The sequence below is a fragment of the Vombatus ursinus genome, unplaced genomic scaffold (genome assembly GCF_900497805.2).
Source record: "Vombatus ursinus unplaced genomic scaffold, bare-nosed wombat genome assembly UNPS02011591.1, whole genome shotgun sequence".
Lineage (NCBI taxonomy): Eukaryota > Metazoa > Chordata > Mammalia > Diprotodontia > Vombatidae > Vombatus > Vombatus ursinus.
Window position 1 is genome coordinate 1565830 of NW_020951369.1, and position 15928 is coordinate 1581757.

The 15928-nt window shown below is 33.3% G+C and overlaps 1 protein-coding gene across 1 annotated transcript in view; it reads right to left on the reverse strand.

Annotated features, from left to right (window-relative positions):
* The window catches only part of GABRG3 (gamma-aminobutyric acid type A receptor gamma3 subunit), an 802344-nt gene that overhangs the window by 333407 nt on the left and 453009 nt on the right, over window positions 1-15928 (reverse strand). The window contains exon 5 of the mRNA XM_027856641.1: window positions 13665-13747. Coding sequence (XP_027712442.1) covers window positions 13665-13747 — 83 coding nt within the window. The remainder of the gene's footprint in view (window positions 1-13664; window positions 13748-15928) is intronic.

Here is a 15928-nt window from a genome sequence, read left to right on the forward strand (position 1 = left end):
ACGAGGACCTGAACTCAATAGTAGCAATTGAATTACTGATCTTCAATGGTGAAGAGAAAGTTCTATACCTAAAGTTCCCGGTGTTAATTAAATCACAGGAAGAAAATTTAAAAAATGGAAGATTTTTGTACTAAGTGTATAAAATGCAGTATGACTCAGTGGAAAAAACACAGGCTTTGGATGTATAGAAATTGTCTTCAAATTCTGCCTCTGGAGCTTGAAGTTATGTGCCTTTAGGCAAGTCATAACCTTCCTGGAATTATTTCATTATAGGTATCATCATGGGCTTGGACAAGAAGGCCCTGGAGGTTCCTTCAAGTGCCAAATCTAGAGTACTGTGATCTTATGAACGTGTTTCTTAAATTATCTTGAAAAATGTTAGAAGCAGGGCTATGCTGGATTCAGCTCATATCAGCCTGCAAGAACTGATTGTTAAATTTTTAATGTGAGCATTTACGATTTGGAAATCATCAAATGCTACAAAATTTTGCTGATTATCTAGACTTCAGAAAGCAATGGAAAAATGTTAATAATGGTGATTAAACTTTCAATTGGGCTTTGGGTATTTTGGTTTTTTTAGAGCTCTTGGTTAAGCAATTGCCAGCACACTATTGTTTAAGTATATTCCTAGTCAATTGGAAAAGCACAACAGGATTATTGCTGGATCACCACACCTGGAAAATTCTGGATTTGGAATCAGAAAACCCTAGTTCAGATCTCAGCTCCACCACTTAGTACCTACAATGACTTAGGACAAGTCACTTAATGAGTTGGGCCTTCATTTTCCTCATTTGTAAAATGACTGGGTTAGAATGGAATTTAAGGAACCTTTCAGTTCTAAATAACATGATTCTATGACAATCTCAAAGGTTAGCATTTACTGAGAGTTCAGTCATTTGTTCAAACTACAACTGTATCCAACATCTTTTAGCAACAATAAGAAGCTATACACTATTTTTTTTTCTGTCCAAATTCCAATTTTTGCATGTGAATCTGTGTTTTAAAGTTATAGGTAAAGGGAAAGAGCTTCACTTTGTAATTTGTACAATAGATTTACAGGCATGATTATGACACATTCTGGGAACTTACAGTTTTAAAACTATTTAGATGAAATCCATCAGCTATCAGGAAAGGGCTCACCTCAACCCCTTCTGGAAGAAGCAACACTCTGCCTCTAATTTCCATCATTTCAAAAGAGAATTTTTTCAACAGTCATGTCCTGGGTGAAAGGGTGATTTCAATTCTCTTACTCACTGAACCTTAAAATCATAGTCTATGTTAACTAATTTGAACAGGAACTGAAAGATAAGAATAATCAGAATCACTGAAGAATCACACTTTGTATGGTAATCCATGGTAATCACAGTGAGGTGGGGGAAAGCTTTCTTCCATGGTTATGAGATTTTTTAAATCATGTTTCACATTTTGACTTAGATGAGATGAAAACAGTTAGACAAAAGGCAGTTCTGACTTTTTAATTTTTTATTTAATTAATATTTCCCAAATGTATGTAAATTTTCAAGGAATCATTCATAAAAATCAAACTCTCTCCCTCCCTCTCACCCTCCCTTCTCAAGAAAGTAAGCATTTTGATATTAATCATACAGGTGAAATCATTCAGACTGTATTTTCATATTAGCCATGTTGCAAAAGAAAATAGAAATAAAACAAAACAATAAAAATAAAGTTTAAAATTCTTCAATATGCATTCAGATTTCATCAGTTCTCTCTCTGAAGGTGGATAGCATTTTTCATAATTGGTCTTTTAGAATTATCTTGGATCAGTTTTTATCAGTGAAGCTAGATCTTTCACAGTTGATCACACTTACATTGCTGTTACTGTGTACAACATTCTTCTGGTTTTGTTCACTTCACTTTGCATCAGTTCATATATGTTTTTCCAGGTTTTTCTGAAGCCATCCTACTCATCATTTCTTATGGTGCAATAGTATTTCTTCAAAATCATATACCATAACTTGTTCAGCCATTCTACAATCAATGGTATGTCCTCTAGATTTCCAGTTCTTTGTCACCACAAAAAGAGCTGCTATAGATAAATTTATACGAATAGGTCTTTTACCCCTTTTTGAATCTTTGGGATATAGACCTAGTAGTGGTATTGCTATGTCAAAAGGTATGCACAGTTATATAGAAACTTTGGGCACAGCTCCAAATTGTTTGCTAGAATGAGGGGACTAGTTTGCAACTCCACCAACAGGGCATTAGAGTCCCAATTTTTTCACATCCCACCAAAGCATTTGTCATTTCCCTTTTCTGTCATGTTAGCCAATCTGATAGGTATGAAGTGGCGTATCAGAGTTGTTTCACTGTGCATTTTTCTAATCAATAGTGATTTAGAGTGTTTTTTTAATGTGACCATTGCTAGCTTCGATTAATTAGTCTGAAAAATGCTTATTCATATCCTTTGACAATTTATCAACTGGGGATTGTTTCTTATTTTTATAAAATTGGATCATTCCATATGTATGTATATATGGGAAATGAGGCCTTTATTAGAGAAACTTGCTATAAGGTTTTCCAGGTTTCCTGTTTTTCTTCTGATTTTGGTTGCATTAATTTTATTTATGCAGAAGGTTTTTAATTTCATATAATCAAAATTATCTTTTTACTTCCCATAATCCCAGTCTCACTAATGGTGTTGGGATGTGGAATGTGGACCACAGGACAACTTTTACCATGTTACAGACCTCTCTTTCCAACCTCCTATGTTGTCTTGTGCTAGAAGAATGTCTAACTTTGACCTTTTATTGGGTCTGCCACTCTATAAAAATTTGAAGTTTTATTTTAAATTTGTTTGGAGGAGAATGTTGGGAGAACTCAACTGGGTGCTTTCTCTGCCATCCCCTGCTGCTCTGTCTTTATGAAGACAGTCAGCAATCCGTCTTTCCAAAGATTGCTAGTTGCAACAAAAGTCTGTTGGGATCCCCAATTGGGCGTTGATGGAGAGCACATAAATAGCTATCACTTTTAGATAACTGTGAAATGGCTTGTTTAGAAAGGCAACTCAATGGGAAGGCAAATGAGTTTGAACAACTTGTATCCTTTGCTTATATTTGGACTTTTGCTTTTTAAAGCCATCCAAGAAAAAAGGATGAACAAAAAATATTTGATACCCATTTCATGTTCATTTTGAAAATACTTTTATTTATTTCATTAAATATTTTCCAATTACATGTACACAATTTTAACATTTTTTTTAAAATTTTGAGTTCCAAATTCTTTTCCTTCCTTCTGCTCCTCCCCCACCCCTTGAGAAGGTAAGCAATATGATATTGATTATATATGTGAAGGTTGACAAATAGTTATTGAAGAACTATTCAGCTCAATTTAGGAAAGAGTACCTAATAATCGGAACTGCCCAATCATGAGCAGGAGCTCCTGACCATTTGGCAGGGATTTGAACCTCTTGAATCTCTTCTAAATCTACAATTCTAGGATGTTTACTCACAAAGTCATTATTATATCATGTTAAAGAAAGCCGCTTAATTCAGGGCTATTGAGCCAGACAAACAGTGGAAGACTAAAAAAAAGACATACAATTTGACTTCTTTCCTTCTTTCCTTCCTTCCTTCTTTCCTTCCTTCCTTCCTTCTTTCCTTCCTTTTTCTGTCTTTCTGTCTTTCTTTCTTTTAGTTTAGTGAAGTGCCTGGTACATAATAGGCACTTAATTAATGTTCATTGACTAACTGATTGACTGACATTTTATAAAGATGGTAGGTAAAGGAAAAATATGGGAAAGATAGAAATTATTTAGCTTTTGTTCATATTGTCATTGATAACTTGGGAATGGAAAGTTTGTTACTAAAAATAAATGAAATATAAAACATGTTCCTTAGAAGAGTCTGACTTTTAGTCTAGAAGCCTGTAAGCTAATTCTTCTTCCTCTTCTTCATTCACTGATATGCCAACTATGGTGTTGATGTTCAGCCAGCAACCTGACATTTGGGGAGGAGTACAGCCTAATTACTAAGTCAGTGGTGGAGACTTTAAGAATTTTGTCTTTATCATTACATTGAAATTTTGAGACTGAGTTGCCCCCTAATGCCCTGACAATAGTGTGATTGTTTGTTTCAAATCCTGACTTTGAGGACTGTCACCTGTGTAACTTTGGGTAAGTCACTTAACCTCTCTCAGCCTCAGTTCCCCTATCTCTAAAAAGAGGAGGTTGGACAAGTTGACCTGTGAGGTTTGTTTTTTTCAGCTCTAAATCTATGATTATATAATAAATCAAATAATACTGGCCTTGGAGAGGAGCATGAAAATAGCAGAATCTGCTAACAACCTCTTAATGCTTTCAAAGTACCTAGACATACTGGATAGCTTTGAATCCACTATAAACAATTTCTCTCATGAAACCTATCCCAGAGGAACTATCCAACTTAATTAAACAAATCCTTATTAATCATCTATTTATGTATAAAGAGTGTGACTACAAATGATACATGACTCCTATGTTAAATATATTGTGTAGCATCATGGAATCTTCTGATACTCTTCTTAGAAAGGTTCCAATAATGATTTTTAAAATTTGGAGAAGGAGGTTATAAATGGGGTGGGTTACCTTTAACCTTGAGGCTACATGTGACCCTCTAGGTTCTCAAGTAAAGCCTTTGACTGAATTTAAACTTCACAGAACAAATCAGCAATGAGGAATATATACTCACAAGGTACCTATTTGTGTGTATGTGTATGTATGGTGTGTGTGTGTACATATGTATGTATATATGTGTATGTATACTCACACACACACACATATATATGTATTATGTATGTATACATACATACTGTGTTTACAGAACAAAAGGGATAAATAACAATGATAACAACAACAACAACAATAATAATAATAACTTCTAGGACCTAGAAGTTAATTAAAAATGCCAAATAACAGTAAGACATATGGAAAGTCTTAGCCTTTTGTACAACAAATAAAACATATTTTTTCTAGTGGTGGAATGAAGATTAAAATAACTAGCACTACAGTAAAACAAGTCTTGGAAATACTTAGGTATAGAAACTGAAATTAATGAAATTTTATACAAGCTTTTCTTTATGCCATATATCAAAGGCAGTGAGATAGAAATAGAACTATCTCACAAACAGCTTAGAAAAGTAGCTACCTACTTTGTCATATGGTTATAGTTTAGAAATGAAAGCTTACTCCATCAGTCTTATAAAACAGTCAATCACGTACACACATCCCATTTCTGTAGTGTTAACATTAACATCTAGACATATTTTGATAGAGGACTGTGTTCTCCATAGAATACAAATGTATATTTCATTATAATTATATGTCAGGTGACATGCAATTCATTTTTATGCATAACAAGAAGTTTTCTACTGAATTTATATCTATAACAAATGTATTCTTTTAAATAGACTTTCTTCTGTACTGAAATATATCTATGACCTCATTGATGTGGATACTTAAGTGACACTGATTACTACCTTTCTATTCCTTTTTATCCTGTGTGATTCTTGGCTATATATTCCCACAAAACTTGGATAAGCAATCTTTATGTTCTTGGGACTTTGTGTCCTTGGGATCTTTTGACATTATGAATATACAGATATAGAACTCACTATGGTACTATCCCATTTCCTTTCCTGGTTATATATCTTCCTGATGTATGATTCAAATATCTCCATTTTTAAACAGAAGAACCTACTCCCTAACTTCACAAGGTAAATATCTGTAGTACTTATAATTATTCTTTTTCTAAGAAGAAATTTTTCTTTCTACCTAACTTGCTTTTAATGCTGAATTTCTTGCTTTTGAAGCACATAAAGATATAAATGTTAATTTGCATCAAATTGATTTATTTAATCATCTCTTTCATCATCTTCTTCTGAAGTTACATGGTAAGAACCTGATCACTTCCAGAAAATGCATTTAATTCTAAAAAATATCACATCTTTATTTTATTTTTCAAGACCTATCTTTTCAAATATATTTCAACAGAATGCAGAGAGATATGACAGTTTCCTTAAATATGGATTGAGATTCAGTGTAGTTATATATGTTAATTAACTCTATGATTGGGACATGAAGCTAATCTGAGTTTCTCAGTAGCTCATGCTTAACTTAAAAACACTCAAAAATACTGTTGAAAATGTTCTAAAATATATTAATGTATTCTCTACCCATATGAATACATAGATACATACTTCTATATAAAAGAAAATATTACTTGATATACAATATAAAATATTCTAGATATATGATTTAATCTTTCTTTGAGAACTTTTGGAAAAGTTGTGATAATATATAGACAAGAGTTACACAGGGTAAACAAGCATGAATGGGTTATATCATTGGAGTTCCATCTAAATTTATGAAACTTCAGACTATCAGTTAAGGAAACAACTACATAGGTTTTGGAGAATGCATAAACCCACCTGTTGCAATTAATTATTGCTAATTACACATCTGAGGAACACCTATATATATTTTAAGTGCTAGCAGTCCATTGCTCTTGATAATTTGTTGATCAGACACATAATCCTAAATACATTCAACTGATTTTTAGGAGAGGTAATTTGATGATCTCAATATAACTCAAATTTGAGCTTGTAGCTTGTGATCATGTAAGGGTTTTTTTCTTAAGCATCATTTTGCATCAGTTCTGTGACCCCTAGAATTAGCTTGTGCATCTGGAACCCCACATGGAGAGCCATGTGTATGAATACCTTAGTAGGACTTGTGGGAATCCACAGTAATCTCCAGAGGAGTTGTAGGAATAGTTTGGTTACTCACTAAGAGAACTTCCTGGTATACCATGATGTTTGGCTCCACAGTATGCATGTATGTATGTGTGTATGCATATACATATTCATATATACATATATATATATATATATATACACACGCATACACACATATGTACCTTGTGAATATATATTCCTCATTGCTGATAAAAATGGGGAAAGAGCATTCTACTTAACAGGAAGATAATGTTCCTATGAGGAAATGTAGCTTAAAGGAAAGGGTCTAATATAGAGCTAATTTTGACCCCTACCTTATTAAGAGACTAGGGTGGGAGAATGATATGTGTCTTTATTCTGAGACTATGCTGGTTATGTAGGATTCATATATAGTTATATAGGAATCATATATACATATATATACATATATATATATATATATATGATTAAGGAAATTTCAGTTTAATCACCAACCATCTACTGATAAATCTTGTAATTTGCTTCTGTGACAATCTGATATCAAATTATTGTATAGCTTTTGTCTCTCCTAAAAACCAAGGACCAAATATTTCTTGTTAATTTAATACTCTAGTCAAGTTATTTTCCAGTTAATTGAGATTCTACTGTACTATGGTAAAAACCAAAGTACAAAGAAATGAAATGTTTTACCCTGGCTCATACTGGAGATTATTAATGAAGTCACAAATTTCACCTAGGTCTCTACTCAACTATTAAACTGTCATTAGCTATTAAATTATTGCGCATATCACGTAGTAGAAGTATTCTGTTTTCACATTAAAGCTAATAGTGCTACAAAAACAGACAAACAAAACTATAAACCAATTTAATTAATGAATATTGATATAAAAATTGTAAATAGTATACTAGAAAGGAAATTATAGCAAGATATAAAAAAAAAGATCATTGCTATGGCCAGGTGAGATTTATACCAGAAATGCAGGACTGGTTCAATATTAGGAAAACTATGAGCATATTGACCATATCAATAAAAAAAAACATATGATTATATCAATACATACAAAAAAACTTTTTAAAAATGGGATTGGAACCCATGTCTTCCTGTATTTTAAAGATTTTTTTTTGTGAGGCAATTGTGATTAAGTGACTTGCCCAGAGTCATACTGCTAGTAAGTGGTATGTGTCTGAAGCCATATTTGAACTCAGGTCCTCCTGACTCCTGGGATAGTGCTCTATCCACTGCACCACCTAGCTTCCCCAAAAGAAAACTTTTGACAAAATAAAATACGCATTCCTAGTCAAAAATTAGAAAACAAAGAAATAAATGTAGCCTTTCTTAAAATCAGTAGTACCTAACTAAAACCAAAAGCAAATGTTATCTGTAATTGAGATAAACTAGAAGCCTTCCCAATAAGGTCAGGGGTGAAATAAGGATGTCACTGTTAATATTCAAAATTTGTTAGAAATGCTATCTATAGCAATAAAACAAGAAAAAAGAAATCAAAAGAATAAAAATAGGCAGAGAAAAAAGTTAATCACTCTTCTCATAAGATATGATGATATGCTTTCAGAAGCCTAGAGAATAAACTAAAAAAAAAAAAAACAACAAAAAACTAGTTGAAACAATGAACAACTTTGCCAAAGTTGTGTGATATAAAATAAACCCATATAATTCACCAGCATTTGTATATATTACCAGCCAAACCTGGTGGGAAGAAATAGAAAGAGAAATTTCATTTAAAATCACTGAAGACACTATAAAATATTTGGGAGTCTATTTGACAAGACAAATCCAAGATCTATATGAACACAATTAGAAAACACTTTTCAAACAGGTAAAGAGAGTTCTAAACAATTAGAGACATATCCATTACTCATGGGTAGGCCACACCAATATAATAAAAGTGACAATTCTAAGTTAATTTACTTATTCAGTGCCATAACAATCAAACTATCAAAGAGTTATTTTAAAGACTTAGAAAAAATAATAAAATTTATCTGGAAGAACAAAAGGTCAAGAATATCAAGGGAATCAATGAAAAAAAATGTGAGGGAAAGTGGCCCAGCAGAAAGTGTCAATGATCAAAATAATTTGGTATTGTCTAAGAAATAGAATAGTGGATGAATGGAATAGATTAGGTACACAATACACAGTAGTAAATGACCATAATATAGTATTTAGTAAACTCAAAGATAAAAACTTTTCAAATAAGAAATAAGTAAGCATTTGCAAAAAATGGCTAGGAAAACTAGAAAATAGTTTGGCAGAAACTAGGCATGGATCAACACCTCACACCATTTACCAAAATAAGGTCAAAATGAGTAATGATCTCTACATAAAAAGTAAAATAATTAATATATTGGGGGAGCATGGAAAAATTTATCTGTCAGATGAGGGAAGAGTTTATGACCAAACAAGAGATAGAGAGGATCATAGGATGTAAAATGGATCATTTTCATTACATGGAATTAAAAGTTTTTCCACAAAAAATAGCCAAAACTAGAAGGAAAGCAGGAAAAAAAGGGGGGGAATACATAAAGTTTATCTGATGAAGGTTTCATTTCTCAAACATTTAGGGAACTGAGACAAATTTACGAAAAAATGAGTCATTCTTCAATTGATAAATGATAAAAGGGTATGAACAGGCAGTTTTCAGATGAAGTAATCAAAGCTATTTACAATCATACAAAAATGCTCTAAATCACTATTGCTTAGAGAAATGAAAATTAAAACAAATCTGAGGTACTACTTCATATCTATCAGATTGGCTAATATGACAGAAAAGAAAAATGACAAATGTTAGGGGGATGAGGGAAAATCAAGACACTGATGTACTGTTGATGGAGTTGTGAATTGGTCCAATCATTCTAGAAAAGAATTTTCAACTACACCCAAAGGACTTTCAAACTATGCATACCCCTTAACCCAGCAATACCACTACTAGGTCTGTATCCCAGAGAGATCAAAGAAAAGGGGAAAAGGACATACATGTACAAAACTATTTATAGCACCTCTTTTTGAGATGACATAGAATTGGAAATTCAGGGGATGCCCATCAATTGGTAAATAGCTGAACAAGTTGTGGTATGTGATTTTGATGAAATCCTATTGTCCTGTAAGAAATAAGAAAGTATCAGAAAAACCTGGGAAGACCTGTATGAACTGATGCAAAGTCACGTGAGCAGAACCAGAAAAACATCATACAGCAATATTGTAATGATGATCTACTGTGAAAGACTTAGGTTCTTTGATCAATATAATCATCCAAGCTACTTCCAACAAACTCATGATAAAACATACTACCCACCTACAGATAGAACTGATGAACTCTGAGCACAGATTTAAAAATAGCTTTTTCACTTTCTTTACTCCTTTATTTTTATTTCTCTTTCTGTCTTTCTGTCTTTCTTCCTTTCACAATATGGTAAATGAAAATGGGACAGTTATGTGGTACAGTGGATAGAGCACTGGGCCTGGAACCAGAAAGACCTGAATTAAAATTTGGCCTCAATCACTAACTGTGTAACCTTAAGGAAATCATTTAAATCTGTTTTCCTCAATTTCCTCATCTGTAAAATGATCTGGAGAAGGAAATGACAAATCATTCTAGTATCTTTGCCAAGAAAACCTCAAAGGAAGTCATAGTCAGACACATCTGAAATGACAGAACCACCACAACAAATATAGAAATTTGTTTTGCATGACTTCACATGTGTAATTGATACCTTATTGCTTATCTTCTTAATGTGTGGGGGCAGATATGGGGAGAGGGGATCAAAACTAGAACTCAAAATTTTTAGAAATGAATGTTAAAATAAATAAATTAAGGAATGGGAGAAAAGAAACTAATGGTGCTGTTAAAAATAACTAAGGTTAATTTTCAACCATTCTTTCCTCAGGAGTGTGTAAATTGTAATGGTAGTAATTATCAAATACGTAACATTTATATAGCCCTTCAAGACTTATAAAAAGTTTTTTTTAATTCATTATCTCATTTAGTTCTTGCAGTAACCCGTAAGTACTTCAGATGATTTCAACAACTTTATTTTATCAATGAGGAAAGTGAAACCCAGAGAAAAGTTAAACAATTTCTCCATATTAATGGATCTAAATATTTGTTGGAGACAAAATTTGAACCCACCTTCTTGATGCTAAATCCACCACTCTATCCATCCTGCAGTGATTATGTAGCCCTTTACGTACATTAATTGATATTCACATATGTTTGATATAAGGACTACAGGTATTATTATCAGCCCTATTTTACACATTAGGGAATTGAAGCTCAAGGATACTGGTACTTAGTTGCACACGTAGTAATTGTGAACACAGGCATCTCCTCCCATTGTTCCAGTGTTCCTTAGGCTATGTCAGACTGTCACAAGTAGACTAATTGGAATCTGTAGAATGTCAAGTATACTGCAGCATATTTACAATATTGACCTAAGTACAAGATAGGGTTCTAGACATATCACTAGGAAATTGATCAAAAAAAGAAATAGATAAGACATGTGATGAGTAGTTGAATAGAAAGAGCACTGACTTTGGAGTATGAGGATCTGTGTTCAAATCCCTCCCCTGACACTTTACACTTGTTTGTGTAAACTTGTACCAGTCAATTAACTTCCCTGGACTTCAGTTTTCTCACTTGTAAAATGAGGGAGTTGGATTTGTTAATTTGTAAGCTGTCTTCTAGATCTAGATGCATGATCCTATGAAGAGATGGACAACTCAATTGCATTACTGCCTTGTTTTAACCCTCAATATTTGTCTTTGCTAAATAAATGAAGATTTAATTTGGAAACTCACAAGTTTAAAAAATGGCATAATGGGAGTTAGCTCCAAAGTGTCCATGGGGTTGTCACCTATATAAGTCACTAGCATCTTTTCCTGATGTACAAAGATACTTAAAACTACCTGCATTTGCTGCCACTTGGTTTTGTAGCACCATCAGGAGGAAGACTATCAAAAAAGATGGTGTTTGTTTTTCAATGTGTGAAGAAGAAAGCCATCGAAATAAGTTCCATTAAAAAAAAACAAAAAAATTAAATTCCATTCAACATTGGTATGAGTAACCATTTAAAATCATGTGTTTTAGCATATTCACGACTATGTAAAACTTGCAGAATAATTTTCCAAATTAATAAAATCACTTTGGCAGGACAAATAATCTTGTGTCTACTTGATGATTTTGATTAGCCTAGCCTGCAGAATACATACATACACACACATATACACACATGTGTATATATACATGTGTGCATGTGTGTCTGTGTGTCTGCATGTTGTATGTATGTAGATGTAGAAATGTGTATGTATGTAGATGTAGACATGAATATGTGTTTATATGTATATGTGTATACACACATATATTCTATTATTAGGTTTTGAGTTTAGGTTTGGTTTTTATTTTATCATTTTTTAAATGTAGGTAATTAAGAAATCCTAAATAGAGTAAATGAATAAATCATCATCAATAAACATTGAGGAGAGTGTTAAATGAAAATTCCTTCATGATCAACCTGAGCAAATAGATACAGATGTATATTCTCAATCAATTCATTAATTTTTATAAATATGGTAAGAAAATTTGTAGCACGTTCTCAACAAACTCACTTATCTTTCAGAGCAATATATTAAAACCAAGCAAACACACTCAGAGGAGCCTTTAGCAACTTATTTTCTCTCCATTACATTTGTTAAGCATACTCTCTAATGTAGTCTGAGAGATTTTCCTACTTGCAGTCATCAGCTTCTCTTGTATACATTATATATCCTTTGGCATATGCTTCTCTTTGTTGTTTCAGATGAGTATCATGGTTTACCTTAAAGAAAAGATATTATGTACATAGGATTTAAGCTTTATTCTCAGCTAATTTGTGATTGTTTTCCAAATTGGGATATTCTCACCCAGACTGGGAGATGATCCATAATGTATTGTTTTCTCTTCCCTCCTAAAAATCCCTGCAAAATATGGTCTCATTTTTTTTTTTTTTTTGTCTACCTGACTGATCCAATCAGGAGACCATTAGGGCAAGAACCAAAAAACATCTTCCTTGAAGGTTTTGCTTGTGCTGGTCTAGGTTTGTTCTTAATGAAAAAATAATGTTTTGTTCATTAAGTCAGCTCTACTAGCAAATCATTTGATTGGTTGGAAACCACATACATTTCTTCTGATTCACACTGTAATTATCACAGTCAACACCAATTGAAATATGTAACATACATTGATTAAATAGACCTGCCTTTTTAAACAATGACTTTTATCTCACTCCTCCCATTTGTTTTGCTAAACATTGATATGAGATAATTTATAACATATAATAACTGAATTAGGCTCTTCTGTTTTATCTTCTATGGGTATTCTTATCATAGAATACTGCACTAAGAAGGATTTTTGTCAGATGAATGACTTACAATGTTGCCAAGACCTTTTATTAACAGGAATACTGATGGATGTAAATCATAAACAGTACAAATCCATACAAAGTGACTGAATGCTAAGGGAGCTGGGATTTCATGTGGTGACACTATAAAATTTTAATTGAGGCAAAGTTATTTATATTTGAGACAAATCTTTTTGCCTCTTACCTGACAAAACCATTTACTTTCATTTACTATTGATCTAAAAGTATCTGAATATTTCACATGGATCTATATGATATACTCCAATTTAAAAGGTACATTTCTTTGTCTTTCTTAAACACTTCTAGGTAAATTTCTGAAAATTGGCCAATGGAGTGCCTCTCAAGTTTATCAAAGGACTCTCTATCATGACACAGGCTTGGAATCATTATACTGAAGTGAAAATTACTCTTCTAGGAAGCACTAATCAAGATTAACTGTCTACATGTAGAGGGAAAATGCATAACCTCACAATTACTAGTAATTAGTAACGTATTATTGAGTGTATTCAAGATTCAGACACAGTCTCAAAAATGAAGGCATTACTTACAGCTGGAGAATATCAGTGGGCACGAATGTTCATCCATTGGGAAATTATGGAGCTGCAGCTGGCATTCCGCATTGATGGTGAGCCTATGGATAAGCCAAGCATCACTTTCATGGCCAGGTACATTAGGACACAGTTGAGTTCATGGGCAAGGTCTGCTGGGAACTATTTATGTCAGGGAATACAACACACGTGCAATTTAGGATCTCTCTAGGCAGCTGTTGCAAATTGACAGCACTTTATTTAACAACACTAGTCTTCAGTCCCTTTCTTTCTTTTTTAAAACTACCAGCAAGGGCTAACCAATTTGGAAAATCAAAGGCCATGGCTAAAATTCACACGTTTTACTGGAGAAGGAAAAATGACAACAAAACAACAACAAAACCAATTACTGGTTCAAAATCAGTCAATTTTTTTATGTTAATTGTTCAAAATATCCATTTGTTTGAATTTTAACTGCTAATTCATGTTTTCAATCTGGTTTATGTATATAGATAAGAATAATATCCAGTACACTGTATGCAAAAGCACTTACAGATTCATTTTATTAGAGAATAATGATTAAAAGGACAGACAGCATGGCATGAAGGAGAGAAGGCTATCCTTGGATACAAAAAGACAAGGGGTCAAGTCCTACCCATAATGCTTTTTAGCTATGTGATGAGAATCAACCCTTAGCCCTTTGGGCTAATTAACACTATGAGTAACAGAGGAGTTGCACATCTGTGTCAGGAATCACCATAACGGGAATTCCCCAAGTTGATGAAATCACAGATCCACAAATCCTTCTTGTCTCCCTACTGAACCAAAAAAATAATAAACACAAAAGAGTTGAGAGATATTAGAGGACTGAATATATCCTATTTATTTCACAAGGAAGACTCAAATACAAAAGGGAACACAGACGTCTATATGAGTTTGAATCAAACAGACAACATTGCCTCTAAGAGTGTTTTTAAAACCTCCACAAAGGAAGAGATGCTGTAGCTCATTCCCCATAGGCTGATGACTGAGAAACCAGTAAGTTTTAAATCTGGTTTGCCCAGTTTCCTATAGGGAAAGAGTACAGAGTTAAATGAGCAAAGTTATAATGCTTTGTACTAATATATGTCTTCTAAATTAAAGGGACACCTCTGAAGTCATCAGATATTCCTTAGGAAGAAACATTTAAGAATTTATTTGCTTTTTCGCATCATGGCAGAAAGCCATGTATTCATTCTGATTCTAGTCCCAGATACAGAAGTGTTTTCTGGATGTGCGTTTGCTGAGCATTATGCAAAGGCTACAAATTTCCCTTCATCATGTTAGAACTAGATGGCACTATAGAGATTATCTAGTCCAACTGCCTCATCAACAGATGAGGAAACTGAGGCCCCAATATGTAAAAGTAATTTATGAATGACCACATAGGTGGTAAATGGCCCTAGGCTTAGGCATCAGTCCCATTTTTTTTTGCTCCAGATGTGATATTCTTTCCTCTACAGCATGCTGTCTTCCATGGTCATAAACCATTTTGGAAAATTTTTTCAAGAATATCCAGTCTTAGAGAATTGTCATTTTTAAGGCACTAACACTAATCTCCTTTTATTCAGGTTTCAGAAGCCTGAAAATGTGTTGCCTACAACATGCATTTGGGTGAGCTTGATCCCAATCAGCTTTACCCTTCTCTGTACTATGTGTCATTTCCTTGTACCTTTTGGTTGGGTAACAAACAAAAGTTTATAGACTCAAATCCTTAAGCATAGTGATAGATCCATACCATAGAAGGCATGGATAAACATTTGTCAACTTGGCATAATAAGCTGTCAGAATTTTCATTGATTCCCATTTGCACTTACCAATATTACATCCATATATTGGAAAAGCTTGAGGCCAAAAAACATTAGTGTCACAAATACAAAATTTCCATAGAAATATAACCAAAAAGTCAAAAATGAGAGGCAAAATTGACTATTATTTATTTTAGGGGCCCTCAATAATCATTTAAGAATTGGGCATGCAGCTATCAGTCCATTTACATGACTGTTTCCCATGATAACTGCAGTGATCCTTTGTCATCATGTGGTCAGTCAAGGAACTATCTACATTCTGATATCTGGCTGTGCATTTTGGGATGTGATCACTAATCATGCACACATTCAAGGACATTTATTAATAAGGGAGGGAAGGAGAGAAAAAGAGAGAAAGAAAGAGGCAGAAAGAGACAGAGAGGGACAGATAGAGACACAGAGAAAGAGACAAAAACAGAAAGAAAAAGGAGAGAGAGA